We start from the raw sequence: 23116 nt of genomic DNA, 5'->3' as shown, positions 1-23116 counted from the left end.
TCCCATTAGTCTGAGGCTGTGCCCTCGGGTTCTAGTCTTTCCTACCAGTGGAAGCATCTTCTCCACGTCACTCTATCTAGATGTTGACAAATAGTCATCGGACTCAAAACGTTAGCTATTTTCTCTCCCTACAGATGCTACCAGACCTGCTGAGATTTTCCAGCATTTTCGCTTTTGTTTCAGATTCCAGCATCCGGAGTATTTTGCTTTTATCCACTCTACCTAGGCCTCTTAGTATTCTTTAAGTTTCAATAAGATCCCCCCCCCCTCATCCTTTTAAACTAAATTGAGTAGAGACCCAGAGTCCTCAGCCGCTCCTCATATGACACGCCCTTCATTCCAATGACCATTCTTGTGAACCTCTTCTGGACCCCCTCCAAGACCAGCGCGTCCTTCCTTGGATACTGGGCCCAGAACTGCTTATAATATTCCAAATGGGGTCTGATCAGAGCCTTATAAAACCTTAAAAATACATCCCTGCCCTTCTACATAGATCATACAATGCAGAAGGAGGCCATTCGGCCCATCGAGTCCTTCTGCAGCCTCCCCACTTCCTCAACACTACATACCTTTGTATCATCTGCAAACTTTGCAACAACTTGCCCTTCACAGACACACACAAGCCTATGCTAGTGACAGCCTGAATGTCCGTCATGTCTACACATGGCGGCCTCCTGTCTGCATCGATACACGTGCAGCAGTGCAAGAGCCCACTCTGACTGACTGAGACCCTCCACAGAGAGGCTGACATGCCTCCAACAGCCAATACTGCTCCTGGGCATTGTCAGTGGCTGGGTGGGACTGAAACTTCAATTACATTTTCATCCTTCTTCACATATATGTCAGATCACATTAGGACAGTTATCCTTCGGCCACGCTGCAACCATGTTCGAAAAGCAATTTCCATCCAGATTTTCGAGGATTTACATGCTGACCCTCTTCCTCCTGTCCTGAGGGAAGAGGATCTCCCTTTGTGCCCGAGCAGCCGAGAACAGATCGTCCAGGGAAGCGTGTGTGAATCGGCGGGGGGGGCTACACTTGATTTTCAGTCAGCCATTTCAGGTCTCTGTTCACTCGCGGGTCCCTCCAGAGCTGCTGCATTTACAAGCACTGCAGCCTCCCTTTAAAGATGATGCATGCATTGCCTGAATGAGGAATTCCCCTCACCATCACCCGACCCCTCACTCCAGACCTCCACGTTACCAGTCAACCTAATGATCCAATTCTGGCAGTACATTCTGACCATACCGTCACAACATCCGCTTCCAATCCCAATGTTGGGACTTCACAGCTTCCGGTAAAATCACAGCCATTATCTTCATCCCCACCACAAACTCCATTCCTGAGTCACGGACCATCCCATGCCCCTTCACAGTGACTCAGGGTAAGGACATGCAGATCCTGTGCTTTTGTCTTGTCCATCATCCCATTAATAATTTCATTCATTCCTCCATTTCCATTTTGTTCTTTTCATGACCCATACTCCCACCACCAATTTCCCTGTGTCTAAAATTGCTGCTTGTGCGCAGTTCTAATGAAAGCTCATCAAACTTTAAAGGTCAGCTGTTTCTGCCTTCACAGATACTGCCTGACATGCTGAGTATTTTCTGCTTATTCTACTTATATTCAATATTTGGAGCATGAATGGTATTTTTGTTCTATGTGTTTCTCTAATGTCTCGACTGTACATTGAAATTGGGCGGGATCCTCTGGCATTATTGGGCAAGCTAATGGGGCTAAAGGTAGACAAGTCTCCTGGCCCTGATGGGATGCATCCCAGAGTGTTAAAAGAGATGGCTAGGGAAATTGTAAACGCACTAGTGATAATTTTTCAAAATTCACTAGACTCTGGGTGGTCCCAGAGGATTGGAAAGTAGCAAACGTGACACCACTGTTTAAAAAAGGAGGTCGGCAGAAAGCGGGTAATTATAGGCCGGTAAGCTTAACTTCGGTTGTAGGGAAAATGCTGGAATCTATCATTAAGGAGGAAATAGCGGGGCACCTGGAGGGAAATTGTCCCATTGGGCAGACGCAGCATGGGTTCACAAAGGGTAGGTCGTGTCTGACTAATTTGGTAGAATTTTTTGAGGACGTTACCAGTGCAGTAGATAACTGGGAGACAATGGATGTGGTATATCTGGATTTCCAGAAAGCTTTTGACAAGGTGACACACAAAAGGTTGCTGCATAAACTAAAGATGCATGGCATTGAGGGTAAAGTGGTAGCATGGGTAGAGGATTGGTTAACTAACAGAAAGCAGAGAGTGGGGATAAATGGGTGTTTCTCTGGTTGGCAACCTGTAACTAGTGGGGTCCCTCAAGGATCAGTGTTGGGCCCGCAGTTGCTCACAATTTACATAGACGATTTGGAGTTGGGGACCAAGTGCAATGTGTCAAAGTTTGCAGACGACACTAAGATGAGTGGTAAAGCAAAAAGTGCAGAGGATACCGGAAGTCTGCAGAAGGATTTGGATAGGTTAGGTGAATGGGCTAGGGACTGGCAGATGGAATTCAATGTTGCCAAGTGTGAGGCTATCCATTTTGGGAGGAATAACAGCAGAATGGATTATTATTTAAACGGTAAGATGTTAAAACATGCTGCTGTGCAGAGGGACCTGGGTGTGCTGGTACACGAGTCGCAAAAAGTTGGTGTGCAGGTGCAACAGGTGATTAAGAAGGCTAATCGAGTTTTGTCTTTCATTGCTAGAGGGATGGAGTTCAAGACTAGTGAGGTTATGCTGCAATTGTATAGGGTGTTGGTGAGGCCGCATCTGGTGTATTGTGTTCAGTTTTGGTCTCCTTACCTGAGAAAGGACATATTGGCACTGGAGGGAGTGCAGAGGAGATTCACTAGGTTGATCCCAGAGTTGAGGGGATTAGATTATGACGAGAGGTTGAGTAGACTGGGACTGTACTCATTGGAGTTTAGAAGGATGCGGGGGGATCTTATTGAGACATATAAAATTATGAAGGGAATAGATAGGCACTGGTCAGGGAAAGCAGAACTAGGGGGCATAGCCTCAAAATAAGGGGAGGTAGATTTAGGACGGAGTGTAGGAGGAACTTCTTCACCCAAAGGGTTGTGAATCTCTGGAATTCCTTGCCCAGTGAAGCAGTTGAGGCTCCTTCTTTAAACGTTTTTAAGAAAAAGATAGATGCCTTTCTAATGAATAAAGGGATTCGGGGATATGGTGTACGGGCCGGAGAGTGGAGCTGAGTCCACAAAGATCAGCCATAATCTCATTAAATGGCGGAGCAGGCTCGAGGGGCCAGGTGGCCCACTCCTGTTCCTAGTTCTTATGTGTGTTTCTCAGCGGCGGGAAGCAGCGTGCCATTCGCTGGCGCCAAGATTCTTTGCTCCTGCCATTGTCAGTGGCAATTCCCATTGAAGCCACCCTACACTGTCAGGAAACGCACACGAGGGATGTCCACTGCCGGCAGGACGAGAGAATCCCGCTGGTATGAATGTCCAGAAAATTCCAGCCATTGTCAAAAATGGTGTTCTTGGAAATACTGTTGATTTATTCAGATTCCTGTTCTTTTTCTCTCTCTGATTCCCAGGCTGGATAATACCGCTCTTACAGATTCCTGTGCTGAGGGTCTCGTCTCCACTCGCATTAGTGATATAACTAATATAAACCAGTCACTGACAGATTTGGACCTGAGTCACAATAACCTGGGAGATTCAGGAGTGAAACTACTGTCTGTGGCACTGGGGAACCCGTATTGTAGAATACAGACACTAAAGTAAGTACCGGACTCTGCGAAGTGTTTATAATAACTGGATAGCTAACAATATATTTTGAGCAGAAATTGTTGGATAAACGAAGCAGATCGAGCAGAAACCGAGTTAACATTTCAAGTCCGTCTGACTCTTCGACAGAGCATCTTCATACGGACTCGAAATGTTAACTCTGTTTTTCTTTTTCCACAGGTGCCCTCAGACTTTCTGAGTTTTTACAGCAAATTCTATTTTTATTTCAGATTATTCAGGATGGGAATAGAAGGATACGGACCCAGGAAGTGTAGAAGATTGTAGTTTAGTCGGGCAGCATGGTCGGCACGGGCTTGGAGGGCCGAAGGGCCTGTTCCTGTGCTGTACATTTCTTTGTTTGTATTTCCAACATCTGCAGTATTTTCCTTTTGATATCTTTTGAGCACTGTTTCAATAATAAAACACAGTCCATTATTATAAGTGTTAATGATAATATAATTTAAAAGAGAACTGCTTTTACTCTGAATCCTGTTATTTTTCTAACTGGTTCCCAGGTTATGGCATGTCAGTCCAAGAGTATATTTTGCCTCCTGTGGGTGGCGGAATAATGTGATCCTGCTCCTCCATTTCCCGCTCAGAGTGATTTGTCAGAGAGCAGAATGATGAGAGAAAACAAAATACATTATTCATACTTACTTTATGTCAGTGGTTCCCAACCGTGGTGTAGCTACAGTACGCACCGCAGGAGCCTGAGAAAGGAAAAAACCGAGGACTGGTATCTGGGAGTGTGGCCCTGACAGCAGGAGAAGTGGGCACCAGGAATGTGGCAGATCCAGAGTGGCAGTTTGGCGGTGAAGAGAGCAGTAAATATATAATGACATTTTGACAGCGAGCTGCTGATTTTCTTTTACATAAATATACTTTAGATGAAAGAAATTGTGAGCTTTGCAATAGTTCTTTTGCCGTTCTTGATTTGAGTTCATCTTTTCTGTAACTCGCAGTCCAGTAGCGGTCTCTTGTTTGTAAGTGGAAGCTGACTTCTGCACAGTGCGACTGGCAGATAACTGGAACTGAACCCTGCTGAATTCCAGATTTTCACTGTTCTTTGTGCGAGGGATGCTGTTCTTTCACTGTTGCTGGGTCAAAATCCTGGAGCCCACAGGACTGCAGTAGTTGAATGCAGCCCGTCAATACCTTCTTGAGGTGGAAAGGGAGGGGGAATAATGTGACAGTGCAGTCTTGAAGGTTCGTTCGGAGATTCCTCCTGCTTCAGAGGTTGTGGCTGTCTGCCAGTCACAGCATCTCTCAGTTTACAAAAGAATGAAGAGCGATTTGAAGGCATTGCAATTTCCAACACCACCTTCAGACTAATCTCGGTGACCAGTGATAGGCGCGCAAGCACTATGTTTGTGTTCACTACAGGCTCTCCAGTGATCATCTGTTTGGCCACTCTCACTCTCAGCTGCATAACCCATCTCGCCATCGGTGTTGACCCACCCAGCCTCCAGTGCCAATGCCTCATTAGGATATCAAGAACCAAACATCGCCAATGCCTGGGCTTATTTGGCTTATTCGTTGATATCCTGTGCTCCCATAGTCACACAGAAGGCGATAGGTTTAACATTGTGTTCTGCACTCACCCAGCCAGAACACATCAGGACATTGTTCCTTTTACCACACAACAACCACATGCCTCACCTCTATTCACCTCTTTGACAATCTTGAGGTTTTTCCGTCTCCTCAGCTGTGGCGACTATCCTGCCCTTGATTTTTGACAGAGAGAAGAGTGTTTAGAGGGCAATGCACATTGCAACATTGCCTTTGGTGTACTCTCTTTGACCAGTGATGGACACAGGAGCAATATACCTTTTGTTCATCACAGGCTCTCCGATGACCATCCATTAACCCACTTGTTCTCTGTTTCAGAGCCACCTCCCTTTCGGGGATTGTCCATCCTGCTTCAAGGTCTCCCAGCTGCAATGCTTCATATTTCAGTGGCATAAGGACGGCAAGCTCAATGCTGCCACACTTCTTGACTGATCCCCTGACGTTGTTTGTTCTTTTCTGCAATAATAGCAATTTCCATTGTTATTCACCCATCAAAGACACACACTAGCCACACATTTGACAGCCTGACTGTCATGTCTCCATTGAGATGTCTCCTGCATGAATCCGACAGTGCATAAGTCAATCCTGACTGACCGGACCCTCCATAGAGAGGCTGACCTGCCTCTGACAGCCAATGCTGTTGCCTGGGCATTACTAATGGTGGGCGTGAATTAACTTTATACCACCTTCACTTTCATCCTTCGCCACATATATACCAGAACATTTATTCTCGGGCGATACGGCAACCATATGCCCCTAGTCTGTTCACCTCCTTAACAATTTCCAAACAGATTTTCTGGGTTTGGTATGCTGATCTCCTCCTCCTGTCCCAAGGGAGTAGGACCTCCCTCAAACCCGAGCAGCCTGGAGGCAAACTTCTAGGGAGGCGAATCGAGGGGCTCCCCATGATCTACCTTCTGCCATTTCAGGTCTTTACTCACTCTCCAGTCCCTCCAGAGCTGTTGCATTTGCAAGTAATGTTGCCTCCCTTTAAAGATGATGCAAGAATTACCTGAATTAGGACTTTCTCTGCCTGGGCTCCATGAGTGCAGAGTCACCCCACCAACCCCCCCAAACCCCCACGTTGCCAGTCGACCTTAATTATCCAACTCTGGCAGTAAATTATGCCCACACATTCACAATGCCTGCTTCCAACCCCCATGTTGGACTTCACAGCTTCTGATAAAATCACAGCTATTATTTTCATCGACACTCACTCCATTCCTGAGCCATTGACCATCCCATGCCCCTCCACTCAGGATAAGGACATGTGGTTTAGTCTTGACAGTCATCCCTTTCTTATTTAATGGCGCCTCCATTTCCACTTTGTTCATTCTTTTTCACGACCCATCCACCCCCTGCCAACTGTTTCCCTGTGTCTTAAATCCTGTTAATTTGCTACTTCTTCCCAGTTATAATGAAAGCTCATTGACCTTGAAATGTGAGTTGTTTCTGTGTTCACAGATACTGCCTGACCTGCTGAGTATTTTGTGCTTATTCTACTTATATTCCAGGTGGCACAGTAGTTTAACACTGCTGCCTCACAACGCCAGGGACCCAGGTTCAATTCCGACTTAGGGTGACTGCCTATGTGGAGTTTGCACTTTCTCCCCGTGTCTGCGTGGGTTGCCTTCGGGTGCTCGGTTTCCTCCCACAGTCCAAAGATGTGCAGGTTAGGTGGATTGGCCATGTTAAGGTTAGGTGGGGTTACAAGGAAAGGGCGGGGATTGGATCTGTGCAGGGTGGACTTTCGGTGCAGTCTTGATGGTACAAATAGCCTCCTTCTGCACTGTAGGGATTCCAAACTTTCTATTTACAGCATCAATAGAATTTCCTTCTATACACATGGAGGTTGTGTTTCTTGAATACTTTGGCATTGAATACATTGTACATTTCTATTATCATTAGTGGTGATCTTCAGAACACTGATGTACTCTGATTCCTATTATTTTTCTCTCTCTCTGATCCCCAGTCTCTATCACAATGCTCTCGCACATTCTTGTGCTGAGGATCTCGCCTCCGTTCTCAGTACAAACCGGTCACTGATGGAGCTAGATCTGGGTGATAATAAACTGGGAGATTCGGGAGTGAAACTACTGTCTGTGGTGCTGAGGCATGCTGACTGTAAAATACAGAAACTGAAGTAAGTACCAGACGATGAGAAATTATGTTTATAATAGATGATGCTCTGATATGGAAGTCCAATAATATATGATGCACAATATTATTAGTATAATAAAGAAACATTGTCTATTATTATTAGTGTCAGTCATATTATTAACATGAAAAACTGCATTTACTATCGATAGTGGGATGTGAGACCCACAGGTTTTTCTGTCGAGCCTAAGAGGGAATAATGTGACCGTGCACACTGGTTCTCAGAGGTGGATGGTTGTTCCCCTGTGACAACAGCCCTGGGTCTGTTAGAGAGAGATATAGAGATGGAAAGAGAGACAGAGATTGAGAGAGAGAGAGAGACAGACACCATTCTTTCTCAGTTTCAGAGCCATCTCTCTTTCAGGAATTGTCTCTCCTGCTTCAAGGTCTCCCAGAGGCAGTGCTTCATATTTCATTGCCATAAAGACGGCAAGGTCAATGATGCCACATTACTTGACTCATTCCCTGACATTGTTTGCTCTCTTCTGCAAGCACATGAATTCCCATTGTTACTCACCCATCATCGACACACACTAATATGTGTTGGTGACAACCTGACTGTCCTATCATGTCTCCATATAGAGGCCTCCTGCATTTAGCCACACACTTGTGGCAGTGCAGGAGTGAACTCTGATGGATTGAGACCCTCCCCAGAGAGACTGATATACCTCTGATAGCAAATGCTTCTGCCTGGACATTGGACGTAACTGGGTGGGGATGAAACTGAACCAATTTCCCTTTCACCCTGCATCACACATATAGCAACACATCTGGACATTTATCTCTTGCATCCCTTGCCCGGACTCCCTGAATGGACAATTGCCCCATATCATCTCCTTTATCTTTCTTTTTCTCCCCCTCTCTCCCTCTCCCTCTCTCTCTCTCTCTCTCTCTCTCCCCCCCCCCCCCACCCCTCCCCCTCCCCCCCCCCTCTCTCCCCACCCCACTCGGTTAGCTGTTCCTGTCTTCACAGATACTCCCTGACCTGAGTATTTTGCGTGTATTCTACTTATGGTCCAGAGGTAGAGCATCAATAGTATATTCCTTCAATATATGTGGAGGTTGCATTTCTTAAATGTCTCGGTGTACATTACTATTGTCAATAATGGTGCTCTTGAAAAACCTGTGAATTTACCCTAATTTCTGTCATTTTTCTCTCGAATCCCCAGCCTGTGTCGTAACAAACTCACCGGTTCAAGTGCTGAGGAGCTCAATTTAACAGGCAGTACAAATCAGCCACTGACGGATTTGGAACTGAGTTCTAATACTCTGGGAGATTCAGGAGTGCAAGTACAATCTGCGGCTCTGAGGAACCCAGACTGTAAAATACAGATGCTGAAGTAAGTACCAGACTGTGAGATTGTGTTTATAATAACTCAAATGTCTAATAGTATATTATCAGCAGACACGGCTGGAAAAACTACAGATCTGGCAGCATCTGTGGAGCGAGAAATAGAATTGACGTTTCGAGTCCCAATGATTTCTTCGGAGCTTCTTCATCTGGATGTGAAACATTGGGCTTGATTCAACTTAATGGGAACAAAGTCCCATCGTGAGAGCGTTTAGCCCCCCGGCACTCACAGCACCGAGAAAAACATGGTCATTCAACGAGACTCGAGTTGTATAAGGGGCCTCAGAGATGAACACGCGGCCAAGAACTCCCCAGTATTTTGAGAGATCGGGATGCCATGGGAGTGCCAGACTGGCACCCAGGTGCAGTTACAGGGCGGCCAAGTGGCACCAGCAGTGCCAGGGCATCACCCTGCCCAAAGGGCATGCAGCTGGGGGGCCCCGATCTCCTGCGAGACCCCCACGAGTGCCTTTCCGTCTGGTTCCCTTTATGGAGACCAGTGCTGAACGGCGCTCGCCTGAGGTCTCCGAGGCAAAGGGGATGAATCCCAAAGCCTCAGGTACCTCGGGAATCTGCATATTCGAGTGAGATTTACATTCTTGCTCTAATATGCAGATTTGCCAAAAAGTTATCCCGCCCACAATGGGCAGGATTTACATCGCAATGCCTCGCAAAATCGCGTTGGATCTTGTGAGGAGTTGAGAGCCGGGTAAATCCCGGGAGCGGGACCTCCTGGCTTTTATTGGTCATGCTGTGCCGCTGCAAGCTGCTTTTTGGGAACAGTGTGGCTGTTGGATCGCGCCCATTGACTGTGTTTCTCTCTCCACCGAAGCTATCAGACTTGCTGAATTTTTCCAGCAAATTCAGTTTTTATTTTGGGGTTCCCGCATCTGTAATATTTTCCTTTGATATATTTTGAGCACTTTTTAAATAAATAAACCCCTGTCCATTATTCCGTACCAGTGATAATGTATTCAGTTTAAAAGAAAGCTGCTTTTGTTCTGAATCTTGTTACTTTTCTAACTGCTCTCCAATGTATGGGATGTCAGTTGAAGCGGATATTTTGCTTTGAGTAGGTGCAGGGAATAATGTGATTGTGCATCCCCTGAAGTTTCCCTCCCTCACCCACTCCTTCTCAGTTTCTCAGAGGCAGACGGCTGTTTCCCAGTCAGAGCAGTCTTATAGGTGATAAGAATGATGAGAAGCAATCTGACACATCCTTTAGACATACTCAATGTGACCAGTGAGGGCCATACAGGATTTGTGTTTTGAGATCACCAGAGACTCTCCTATGTCCATTCTATAAGCTACTCCTTTTCCCAGTTCCACAGTCCATCCCACCATCAGTGATTGCCTGCTCTACCTTCAGGTCTCCCAGCTCCATGACCTCTGCTTTCATGGGCATGAGGATGGAATAATAGACACTGCTACCAGTAATACCTCACATGAAATCTACGGGGTGGGAATGCTTCTCTTCTCCATGCTCACGAGCTCCCCCGCTAGGGGTGGGGTATCTCAACTCACCCATGTATATAATGTCTGTTTCAGCATGAACCCGGGAGGGATTTACTGGGTAGCGCACATATCTTTTTCTGTAACTTAAAACTTTGTTTCGTATTTTACTTGGTGTGGGCTCCCCATCTCCTTATTAAACTAGCCTTTTTTGTTTTTCCCTGACTAGCCTTTTTTGTTTTTCCACTTTTATCCACCCATCTAAGACGCACATACTAACCTGACTGTCCATCATGCCTCCATCAGGATGACTCCTTCATGTGGCCACTCAACCGTGACTGTACAGGAGTCCCAGACTGGCTTGGACCATGTACACAGAGAGGCTAGGTTCTTTTTCCTCTTTTTTTTTTTGCTGGTGCAGACATTATTGCCTTAATGGCCTCGTTCTGCACCATGACTTTTCTACTCAAAATGAACCAACAGGTCAGATCAGAGTTCCACAGTACTGCCGATTCCAGTTATGAATAGTAGTGGGCATGTAAACAATTCTGAGCTGCCTCCACAAATATCCCCATCTTCAGTGATGGAGGAGCCCAGCACATTAGTACATACGACATGGCTGAAGTATTTGTAAACATTTTCCACCAGTGTCAGGTGGATGATTATTCTTTTTTTTTTAATTTAAGGTTACCTAATTTATTTTTTCCAATTAAGGGGCAATTTAGCATGCCCAATCCACCTACCCTGCACATCTTTGGGTTGTGGGGACGAAACCCATGCAGACACGGGGAGAATGTGCAAACTCCACACGGACAGTGACCCAGAGCCGAGATCGAACCTGGGACCTTGGCGCCGTGAGGCAGCAATGCTAACCAGGATGACTATTCTTTGTCTCCTCCTGAGGTCCTCGCATGGCAAATGCCAATATTCAGTCAATTTGATTCACTTCACATGACAACAAGAAATGGCTAAAGGTACCAGATGCTGCCAAGGCTGTGGACCTGACAACATACCAACAATGGTACTGAAAAAGTATTGAACATCTCTCTGTGCACTTAACCATGTTCCAAGACAGCTACAATACTGCATCAACCCAATGTGGGAAACTGCCCAAGTATATCAGTATGACAAATTACCAGCTCAACAGCCTTCTCGCAATCATCTTCAAAGTGATAGAAGGTGTTACAAAGCGTGTTGAGAATAATAATCTGCTCACTCGCACTCAGTTCAGGGCAAGTAGCTCCTACGCTTATAACGGCATTGGTTGAAACATGGATAAGAGAGCTGAATTCTCCAGGTGAGATGAGAGTGGCAGTCCTGGACATCTGCATTTGACAGAGATCCATCGAGGAGGTCTGGCAAAACTAAAGTCAATGGGAGTCGGGAAAAACTCTCCTTTGGAGCTATACCGACCACAAAGGAACATGTTGTGGTTGTTGGAGGCCAGGAGTCCCAGGATCGCTTTGCAGGAGTTACTCGGCGTTGTGCCCTCGACCCAACCATCTTTCGTTAATCCATCTGTGGATTTCCTTACATCATGAGGTCAGAATTGGGGATGTTCGTTGATGGTTGCACAATGTTCCGCAGCATTCATGATTCTTCAGATACTAAAGCAGTCCAAGTTCAAAGGCAGCAGGACCTGGACAATATTAAAGCTTGTCCTTAAAACTGGCAAATAAAATTTGCACCCCACGAATGCCAGACAATGACCATATTCAGTATCAGTTTGGCACAAAGACAAATCTGGCTGGCATAGTGGAGGCACTCTGGTTGAATAGCCTCACCATCATGGCACTTCTGTGTGCGGAATAAAGGGGCAGTGAGTTAGACTGGAAAGGGCAGTGCAGCTATTTGTTATGGCCCTTATTCACTCTGCCTTTGAACATTCCAAAGATGTCCTGGCGATATCTGTGGAATCTCCCAGTCTGTTACTGTTCACTGCATCAAGATGGTCATCAGTGCTTTCTTCAAGCGGACCATCCGATGCAAGAATATTAACTCTGATCCACACTCTCAGGCTGAGGGTTTCGGGGCCACCGTTGGATTCCTTCAGTTGAAGAATGTCAACCATTACATGCACAAGGCCATCCAGGCTCCCACAGGGAAAGCAGCAAACTTCATCAACAGGAATGATTTTCAGTCGCTCAATGTACAAATAGGTCTGTGACAACTGTAAATGGATCTTTTTTGTCAGTGCTTGGTTCCCAGGAAACTGCCACGATGTCCATGTATTGAGGAAATTCCAACCTTTTCAGGCTCCCCATTTGGATTTACGAATTAATGCTGGATGAATGGGAGACAGTGTCACAGTGGTAATGTCACTGGACTAGTAATCCGGAGTCTCAGGTGAATGTCCAGATGACATGAATTCATTGTTGAAATTTAAATGCAATTTGTTTTCAATTCCAGATTTAATGCATTAAGACCAATTTTTCATAATGCTGCACATTCCAAACCCACAGCCATTACTATCTAGAAGAACAAGGGCAGCTGACACATCGAAACACCACCACCAGGAAGTTCCTGGTGGCAGGGTAGTGGGTACCTGGAACTCGCTACCGGAGGAGGTAGTGGAAGCAGGGACGATAGGGACATTTAAGGGGCATCTTGACAAATATATGAATAGGATGGGAATAGAAGGATACGGACCCAGGAAGTGTAGAAGATTGTAGTTTAGTCGGGCAGTATGGTCGGCACGGGCTTGGAGGGCCGAAGGGCCTGTTCCTGTGCTGTACATTTCTTTGTTCTTTGTTCTTTGTTTGTTCCCCGCCACGTCACTCACCATCCTGACTTGTATAAAATCACCTTTCCTTCACTGTCACAGCGTCAAAATCCTGGAACTCCCTCCCTAACAGCACTGGAGTGCAGCGGTTCTAGAACGCAGCTCACCACTACCTTCTCCAGGGCAATTAACAATGGGTAATGTCCACATCCTGTATATAAATTTGTCAAAAAGTCTGGTGCACTCCTGTCCTTCGGTGGGAAAAGAAAATCTATAATTGTTTCATACAACTTCAGCATCTGCTGCTTTGTTGAAGTCTCTGGTGACAGGTTACCAACCTGAAGCTTGGCATTGCCCTGTCCTCCTCAGTCCTCAGGGGTGTTAGTAACCACAGATTTTGCTGCCCCCATCAGCTGTTTGGGTGTCTTTATGCTGTGCACCCGAGATTGTGAACCTTTTGCTAATAGCGTGCGACTACCCAGCGAGATGATGGTATTTACACTGGTGGAAATCGAGGTGGAGTAATGTGGCAGTGCAGTCTCCTAAGTTTCTTTCTGAGGTCATCCCTGCTTCCGAGGTGGACAGCTGTCCCCGGTCGCAGCAGCCCTCGGTTTGTAAAAGAGGAAGGAGAAATACGAGGGCACTACACATCCAATACTTCCATCAGACCGCTCTGTGTGACCAGTGATGGACACATGAGCACTATCTTTGTTGTTCATGCCAAGCTTTCCAGTGTTCATCCGTTGCCCACTCATTCTCTTAGCTGCACAATCCATCTCACCATCGGTGTTTACTTACCCAGCCTCCAGTGCCAGTGCCTCATTACGCTATTAAAATCTGAATGTCGCCAATGTCTTGTCTTATTCCTTGATATCCTGTGATCCCTTAGTCACACATAAGGCTGGACGTTTAACATTGTGTGCTGCACTCACCTGATCAGAACAACTCATCCTTTCTCCACACAAACCATGGACGGCACGTCTAATCACCTCTTTGGCAATCTTGGGATTGCCTTTCTGCTCCGAGATGGACGGCTATCCCACAGTCACTACAACCTTTGATTTTATGAGAGAGAGAGAGAAGAGTGTTTAGATGGCAACACGCACTCCATCCCCTCCTTCAGAACACTCTCTTTGACCAGTAATGGACACGCAAGGATTACGCTTTCTGGTCACCAGGGGCTCTCCTGTGACCAAATATCAGTTTCAGTTCCATCTCCCTTTCAGGGATTCTCCGTCCTTCTTCAGGATCTCCCAGCTGGAGTGCTTCATGTTTAATTGGCTTCAGGACGGCAAGGTCAATGCTGCCACATTTCTTGACCCATTCCCTGACGTTGTTTGCTCTTCTACGAGCGCATCAGTTTCCTTTGTTACGCACATCGCATACACACACTATGCTGGTGAGAGCCTGACTGTCCATCATGTCTCCATATGGAGGTCCCCTGCATACATCAACACAGTTGCGATAGTGCAGGAGTCAATTCTGAGTGACTGGGGCCCTCACAGCAAGGCTGACATTTCTCTGACAACCAATGCTGTTGCGATGGGGATTGCCAGTGGCTGGTTGGCAATGAAAATTCGATCAATTTCACTTTTATTTTTCGTCACATATGTGTCAGAACACATGAGAACATTTATCCTTGGCGACACTGCAACCATGTTTACCAGGTCTGCTCAACTCCTTGGCAATCTCCATTCAAACTTTCTGGGATTTACTTGCAGCTCATCTCCAAGTCCTGAGGGAATAGCACTTCCCTTCGAACCCGGGCAGCTTGGAATAGATCCTCCAGAGAGGCCTGTGTGAATGGGGGGGGGGGGGCTACCCTTTCTCTACTTTCGACCATTTCAGGTCTTTGTTCACTCTCTGCTCCCTCCAGAGCCGCTGCATTTGCAAATCATGCTTACCTCCCTTTAAAGATGACACAAGCAGTGCCTGATGAAGGCTTCCCCTGCCCAGGCTTCTGAGCAGACATTTGCACCTCCCCAGACCAATCGCGCACCCCCTCCTCCACCTATCCATTCAGCGTTAATTGACCGGCTCTGGCCATTCAGTCTGCCCACACAGCCACAATAACCGCTTCCAATCCTGATGTTAGGACTTCACAGCTTCCTGTAAAATCAGCCGTTATCTTCAGACCCCCACAAACATCATTCCTTAGCCACTGACCATCATGTGTCCCTCCACAGTGACTCAGCGTAAGGACATGGAGATCCTGTGCTCTCCTCTTGGCCATTGTCCTTTAATCATATAATCACCCCAGCATTTCCATTTTGTTCTTTATTTTTCATGGCCCATCCTCCCCTCACCTGTCTCCCTGTGTCAGCAAATCTGTTAATTCACTGCTTCTTCCCAGTCTAATGAAGCTCATCGAACTTAAATAGTTATCTGTCCCTGTCTTCAGAAATACTGCCTGACCTGCTGTGCATTCTGTCCTTATTCTACTCGTATTCCAGCATCAATTGTATTTTCCTTCTGTATATATGGAGTTGGTGTTTTATGACTGTTTCACATTACATTTATGAACAATAATGGTGTTCTTGAAAAGGCTGTTGATTTACCCTGATTCCTATTATTTTTCCCTCTCAATTCCCAGGCTGGATCATAATACTCTCACAGGTTTTTGTGCTGAGGATCTCGCCTCCACTCACAGTATAAACCAGTCACTAACGGATTTGGACCTGAGTCACAATAATCTGGGAGATTCAGGAGTGAAACTACTGTCTGTGGCACTGGGGAACCCGGAATGTAGAATACAGACACTAAAGTAAGCACTAGACTATTGTCAAATTGTGTTCAGAATACCTGAGTATCTGACAATATATTTGGAGCAGAAATTGCTGCAAAAGCTGAGCATGTCTGGCATCATCTGTGGAAAGAGAAACAGAATTAACTTTTTGAATCCGTATAACTTATACAGAGCATCTTCTCATAGATTCGAAATGTTAACTGTTTTCTCTCCTCAGCTGCTGTCAGACCTGCTCAGATTTTGCTGAATTTTCAGATTTTGTTTTCAAATTTCCAGCATCTGCAGTATTTTGCCATTAGTATATTTTGGGCACTATTTTAATAACAAAACACTGTCCGTTATTATCCATGACAATGTAATTGAAAAGAAAACTGCAGCACGGAGGCACAGTGGTTATCACTGCTACGTCATAGTGCCAAGGATCTGGGATCGATTTCCACCTTGGGTGAATATCTGTGTGGAGTTTGCACTTTCTCCCCTTGTATGCATGTGTCCTCCGGGTGCTCCGGTTTCCCCCCTATACTCCAAAGATAGGTGGATTGGCCATTCTAAATTGCCCCATCGTGTCCAACAGCTAGTTGGGGTTACTGCAAAAGGGCTGGTGAGTGGACCTAGGTCGGGTGCTCTTTCAGAGGGTTGGGGCAGACCCGATGGACCGAATGACGACCTGTGCTGGGTTTCGATGAATCTATGCTTTTACTCTGAATCCTGTTATTTTTCTAACTGGTCCCCAGGCTGTGGGATGTCACTCGACGAGTAACATAGAAAATAGGAGTGGGGTGCGGGAGCCTAATCCGCTATTCATTGTGATAATGGCTGATCATCCACCACAATGGCCTGATCTCCTCCCGCCCCTTACCCCCACCTCCATATCCTTTAACCCCCTTCACCCCAAGTGCTATATCTAACTGCTTCTTGAAATCATAAAATGTTTTGGCCTCCATTACTTTCTAGGGTAGTGAATTCCAAAGGCTGACCCCTCTCTGGGTGATGAAATTTCTCCTCATCTCTGTCCTAAACGATCTACCCCATATCCTCAGACTGACCCCCAGGTTCTAGACACCCCCACCATTGGCAACATCCTTCTTGCATCTATCCTGTCAAGTCCTGATCGACTTTTATAGGTTTCTATGAGATCCCTCCTCATTCTCCTGAACTCCAGCGAATACAATCCTAACCGATAATCAGTTCTGCTATCTCAGGAAACAGTCTGGTGAACCTTTGCTGCGCTCCTTCTAGAGCAAGAGCGTCCTTCCTCAGAAAAGGAAGCCAAAACTGCACACAATATTCCAGGTGTGGCCTTACCAAGGCCCTGTTTAATTGCAGGAAGACATCCCAGCTCCTGTACTCAAATCATCTCGCTATGAGGGCCAACATACCGTTTGTCTTCTTTACTGCCTGCTGCACCTGCATACTTACCTTCATTGACAGGTGTACAAGGACACCCACGTCTTGTTGCACATTCTCCCCTTCTAATTTCTGGCAGTTCAGATAATAATCTGTCTTTACCTTTCTGCTACGAAGTGGATAACCTCACATTTATCCAAATTATACTGCATCTGCCATTCATGTGCCCATTCACTCAACTTGTCCAAATAACCCTAAAGGATCTCTGCATCCTCCTCACAGCTCACCCTCCCATCCAACTTGGTGTCATCTGAAAATTTGGAGATATTGCATTTAGTACCCTCATCTAAATCTTTAATAATATATAGTGAATAGCTAGGGTCCCAGCACCGATCCCATAAGACCATTGGAGCAGAATTAGGTCAATCCGCCCATTGAGTCTGCTCCGCCATTAAATCATGGCGAATATGTTTTTCATCCCCATTCTCCTGCCTTCTCCCCATAACCCCTGATCCCCTTATGGTACCCACTAGTCACTGCCTGCCATTAAGAAAAACACCAGTTTATTTCCTAGTCTTTGTTTCCTGTCTGCAAACCAGTTTTCTATCCATCTCAATACACTACCCCTAATCCCAGGCAATTTAATTTCACATGTTAATCTCTTCGGTGGGATTTTGTCAAGCCTTCTGAAAGTCCAAATAAGCCACATGATTTCCTTTTGATAAATTCAGGCTGACTCTGTCCAATCCTGCCATTGTTTTCCAAGTGCATTCCCATAGAATCTTTGAGAATGGATTCTTGAATTTTTGTCACAACTGATGTCCAGCTTACTGGTATACCACCCATTTTAAATGTTGAGGTTACATTAGCTATCTTTCAATCTGTAGGAACTGTTCCAGAGTTTACAGAATCTTGGAAGGTGACCACCAATGCATCCACTATTTCTCAGGTCACTTCTTTAAGTACTCTGGGATGTAGTTTATCAGGCCCTGGGGATTTAGCGGTTCAATCCCACAAATTTTCCCAACACTATTTTTTCCATTAATACTGATCTCCTTCAGTCCCTCCTCCTCTCTAAACCCTGTGTTCCCAAACATTTCTGTTATCTTATTTGTGTCCTCCTTTGTGAAGACAGAAACAAGGTATGTATTTAGTTGGCCAGCCATTTCTTTATCCCGCTCTATAAATTCCCCTGTTTCTGACTATAAGGGACCTATATTTATTTTCATGGATTGTTTCCTCTTTGCATAGCTATACACTATGAAACGTTTACAATTTATACACACAAAACGTTTACAGTCCGTTTTTTATGTTTTCTGCAATTTAGTCTTGTACTCTATTTTCCCCTTCTGAATCGATCCTTGGTCCTCAAAAGGAATGTGGGCACCGTAATATTTTCTGCTACTTTGTTTCCTTCAAAACAGTCAAAATGCTCAACATAGGAGCTTCATCACTCCATATTTTCATCGATGTGCAAAGTCAGGACATTCAGCTGCGGGACGCTGGTGCAAGGATATTGGAATGCAGAATCTGGCAAAAGAGGCCACATCAAGCATGCCTGCTGGAAGAAAAAGCAAGCAGTGAGCAAAAATAATAATACAGAACAAATCGAAACAGCATGTAAATAGAACAAATGAAGAAATGATCATGCCGTGCAACGAAGAAATGAAGCAACTCGCAGTCTGAAGATAGATTATTACTGAATGTGCTAGCCATTGCCGCTGCTACGAATAGAACGTAGCAGAAGGACAGCCTTCTGGAAGGACTGTCCTTCTGGAAGGACAGCCAGTAAGCATGGATGTTAACACTGGGGCAGCAGTCTCGCTGATGCCAGAGATAGTCTACCAAGGAAAATCTCAGACACAATCACTTGCCATCTTCATGAATACTGCTCAAGACATGCACTGAAGTGGTTCCACTGAAGGGCCCCACTGACGTAGCTGTGTAACGTGATGGATTTGTCTTTACACATAGTGAAGGGCAATTATCGAGCATTGATGAGTTGAACATGGTTCCGAAAGATTCGACTAAATTGGGCTGAAGTCAACCTGATGACTAATGCAGAGTCAGGCCTCTCAGAAATTCTGAAGAAACACACTGTTGTGTTTGATGGAGGACAGGGAAGCATGAAAGGCATCACATTTTAATTGAAGATGAAGGAAGCCACGCAAAATGCTTGAAGGCAAGATCAGTACCCCGCACTATCAGGCCAAAAGTAGAGGCTGACTTGGAACGACTGGGGAGGACTGGAGTCTTGGAACTTGTGAATAGTGGATGGGCCACACCCATAGTACCAGTTCTTCAGAAGGACAGACCCGTACAGATTTTCTGAGATTCAAAGTGACTCTAAATCCTGTATTGTGTGCGGAACAATACCCACTACCCCATATCCATGACCTGATTGCAGTATTGGCAGGAGGCCAACAATTTAACAAAATTGACATAAGCTAAGCATGCTTCTAAATGAATGTTGATCAGAAGTCAGAAGAAAGTCTGACAGTTGTGATACATAAAGGCTTGTTTCAGTGCCAAAATTGCCATTTGATATGACATCAGCTCTGGTATTGTTCCAAACAGCAATGAACCAAATCTTGAGTGGGAAAAGTGGAGTTCAGTGTTGTTTGATGACATCCTGGTTACTGGTAAAGACAACAAAGAACTCGTCAAAGATTGGAAGACTAAAGATGAGAGTCCACAAGAACTCCAGCAAATACTCCAGTCTTCAGTCGAATATTTGGGACATGTGATTGACGCCACAAGCCTTCACTAATCTCCGTTGAAGGTTAAGACTATCACAGAAACGTCCCCACCTCAGAATGGTAAACAGTTACCATCCTTCCTAGGCTGGTTGAACTACTGCGGAAGTTTTTTTCCAAATTTAGCTACCATTTTTAAACCGTTGCATAACCTGTAGTGCCAAAACAGAAGTGTAGGTGGTCGTATCAATGCAACAACACTTTGTTAAAGCCAAAGAGGCATTGCTCCGACCTGAAGTCCTTACAAATGTTGATCCAAACCTACCCCGACAGTTAGCACGTGACACATCTCCTTATGGTGTTGGAGTTGTGCTATTCCACACCCATGCCGTCAGGTGAAGAGAAACCTTTGGTTCGCGAACATTGAGCAAAGCTGAAAGTAACTACGCACAAAGTGAAAGGGAAGCCTGAGGGACTATCTTTGGAGTAAAGAGATTCCACCAATTCCTGTATGGGAGAAAGTTCACACTTTTGACGGGCCATTAACCACAAATTTTGGACCATATACAGGAATTCCACCAATGGCAGCAAGCAGATTGCAGAGGCGGGCATTGCTTTTGTCTGCACATACATCTACCATCAAGTATCGACAATTCATTGTAATACAGTTGGGCTTTCTCAATTGCTACTACTAAGTCGTTCGTCAGTAAATAGTGTGAGCGGAAGTATCTTCTACTTTGCACGGGTAGACAGTACACCTGTTATTTCAGGACAAGTGCAGCAGTATACTCAGAGATCGATATTCTCCAAAGTAAGAGATATGCTGCTAAGAGGTAAGACCTCTGAATCAAGCCCTGACTTGAAACTGTACTCCTCTAGAAGATTGGAGTCATCTGTGCAGTCAGGTTGTCTTATTTGGGAGCTCAGAGTGATCATTCCGTCACCATTGAGAAGACAAGTGTTGAACAAATTACACAAAGATCATTGAGGAATTGTGGAGTGAAAGAGATAGCGAGCGGCTATTTCTGGTGGCCTGGATTGGATGCTGAAATGATGGACAAAGCTGTAACGTATTCTTTGTGCACAAAGGTATGAAACCTTCCATTGTTGGTACCGCTGCACCCTTAGGAATGGCCGGAAGAGGCTTTGCAACCAGTGCACGGCAATTACGCAGGATCTTTTGAAGGGCATAGTTCCTATTAACAGTAGGTGCTCATTCCAAGGCCAGAAATCACCATAATGAAGTCAACTTCATCAGAAAAAATGATTGTAAGGTTAGGAGAAATCTTTGGTAGATTTGGATTCCCTGAGTAATTGGTAAGCAATAACTGACTGCAATTCATCTCCCAAGATTTTGAAACTTTCTTGAAAGAGAACGGTATACGACATATGTCTGCACCGTATCATCCCGCTATGCATGGACGAGCAGAATGTTCAGACCATGAAACACACATTGAGGGCAACCAGGGAACAAGGATCATTTACCACATTTATAAATCAATTCTGACTAATGTACAGAAATATTGCTCATTCAACAACAAAACATTTTCTTGCATTGTCAATGATGAAGAGACAGTTACATTCAGCATTCGACTTGTTGAAACCTCCGATGATGATGGAAGTCGTTCGACAGAAACAACAAGGTCAGATAGAACTGCAAGGAAACCAAAACAAAATATTGGGAGCCGTTTAATGGCCACGTCGTGCCCGACTTGGTGACACGACGAGGCTCTCGCGAGATTTGCGACGCTCGGAGCGCCTCATGAGATTTAGTGAGATCTTGCGAGACGTCACGACCTGACATATTTCAATAAGCTATTAGACTTATAGAAATATGTCTGCACGCAATTCTTGCACACGGTTCTAGTGCTCACCATGGTGCTTTTAGCAGTGGTCCACACAAACGTAGAAGAGGCGTAACGGTACCTGGGGTTGGGGTGGGGGCTTCCTCCCAGGCTATCGGAGGCTCCCGGGTGGTCGGGCTCTGGGTAGGGTGGCACCTTGGCACTGTTAGTCCAGCCCCTTAGCATTGCCAATGTGTCCGGGTGCCAGGGTACCCATGCCAGGGATTGGACCAGAAGGGGTGCTCGAGGAAACCCGAAGAAATAAGTTTGCGCAGGCCACGGGGAGGATTCCGAGGGGGCGTCGATAGATTGGGGCGGCATTTAAAAATGGGGCCCCGATCTCTTCCTGCACTGATGAGCTGAGGTCATCATTGCAGGAAGTAGGTGAGGGCGGCCTCGGCGGGAGGTTCCCCACGGAGGCCAAAATACAGCAGAATCCTGTATGATACTGGGGTCATTCTCGGCGCTGCTATACACGTCCAAAAAGGCACTGTTTTGTGCATGTTAAATCACGCACATTGTGACTTGGCCCAGAATTACTCCATGGGAAAGAGTTGGGTTCTTGCCACGATCCTCGAGGAGACTTGTGGACCAGCTGTTGACAAGGAAAACCAATCCGTCAGTTAAAAGAACCTATTATGAACCCGAATCAAACTGTACAAATTCTGACCTGAACCTTCCTGAAACTCAGCAGAGATAGTAGATGCATCGGTTGTGATCTTTCAAAATTCCGCCGATTCTGGAATGGCGTCAATGGATTAGAAAATCACCAATGTTACATCTCTATTCAAGAACAGACTGAGACGGAAAGCAAGAAACGGTAGGTATGTTAGTCGATCATCTGTCACAGGGGAAGTACAAAAATCCATTATTGAGGAGCTAATAAAAAGGCTTTAGAAAATGACAATGCAAGCAGGCTGTGTCAACGTGGGGCACGATTCAGCAGCCTCGTCGTGCCCAATTTGATGTCGGGACAAGGCTGTTGAATCTCCTGAGAGCCTGCATTGAGATTCGTGACGTTCAAAACGTTTTGTGAAATTCAACGGAATCTCGCGTTGCGATCCGAATCTCGCTCTTGCTGGGTGAGAATCAGGCGTGGATATTTAACTAATAATAATCGCTTATTGTCACAAGCAGGCTTCAATTCAGTTACTGTGAAAAGCCCCTAGCCGCCACATTCCGGCGCCTGTTTGGAGAAGCCGGTACAGGAATTGAACCCGCACTGCTGGCATTGTTCTGCATTCCAGCCAGCTGTTTTGCCCACTGTGCTAAACCAGCCCCTAGAATGAGCCATTAGGTACTCATTCGCAAAGTTGTAAACCAGTCCTGATGGCACTTTGTGGGGCCTGGGAAGTTGAGACCCTGGGGAGGTCGGGGACTAGGTGGGTTTACCCTGGCACTGCCAGCCTGGCACCTTGGCATGCCACCCAGACACCAAGGTAGTGCCACCCAGGCACTGCCTGGGTGCTCAAATGCTGG

The 23116-nt window shown here is 45.7% G+C and overlaps 1 protein-coding gene across 1 annotated transcript in view; it reads left to right on the top strand.

The window, feature by feature from the left end:
* The window catches only part of LOC140410259 (NACHT, LRR and PYD domains-containing protein 12-like), a 124440-nt gene that overhangs the window by 90215 nt on the left and 11109 nt on the right, over nucleotides 1-23116 (top strand). Inside the window, exons 9-12 of the mRNA XM_072498226.1 lie at nucleotides 3561-3746; nucleotides 7295-7465; nucleotides 8649-8819; nucleotides 15598-15768. Coding sequence (XP_072354327.1) covers nucleotides 3561-3746; nucleotides 7295-7465; nucleotides 8649-8819; nucleotides 15598-15768 — 699 coding nt within the window. The remainder of the gene's footprint in view (nucleotides 1-3560; nucleotides 3747-7294; nucleotides 7466-8648; nucleotides 8820-15597; nucleotides 15769-23116) is intronic.

Source organism: Scyliorhinus torazame, chromosome 4 (assembly GCF_047496885.1).
Source record: "Scyliorhinus torazame isolate Kashiwa2021f chromosome 4, sScyTor2.1, whole genome shotgun sequence".
In the NCBI taxonomy this organism is placed as follows: domain Eukaryota; kingdom Metazoa; phylum Chordata; class Chondrichthyes; order Carcharhiniformes; family Scyliorhinidae; genus Scyliorhinus; species Scyliorhinus torazame.
Note: the sequence above shows the minus strand (reverse complement) of the source record. Positions and strands in the feature narration are given on the sequence as shown.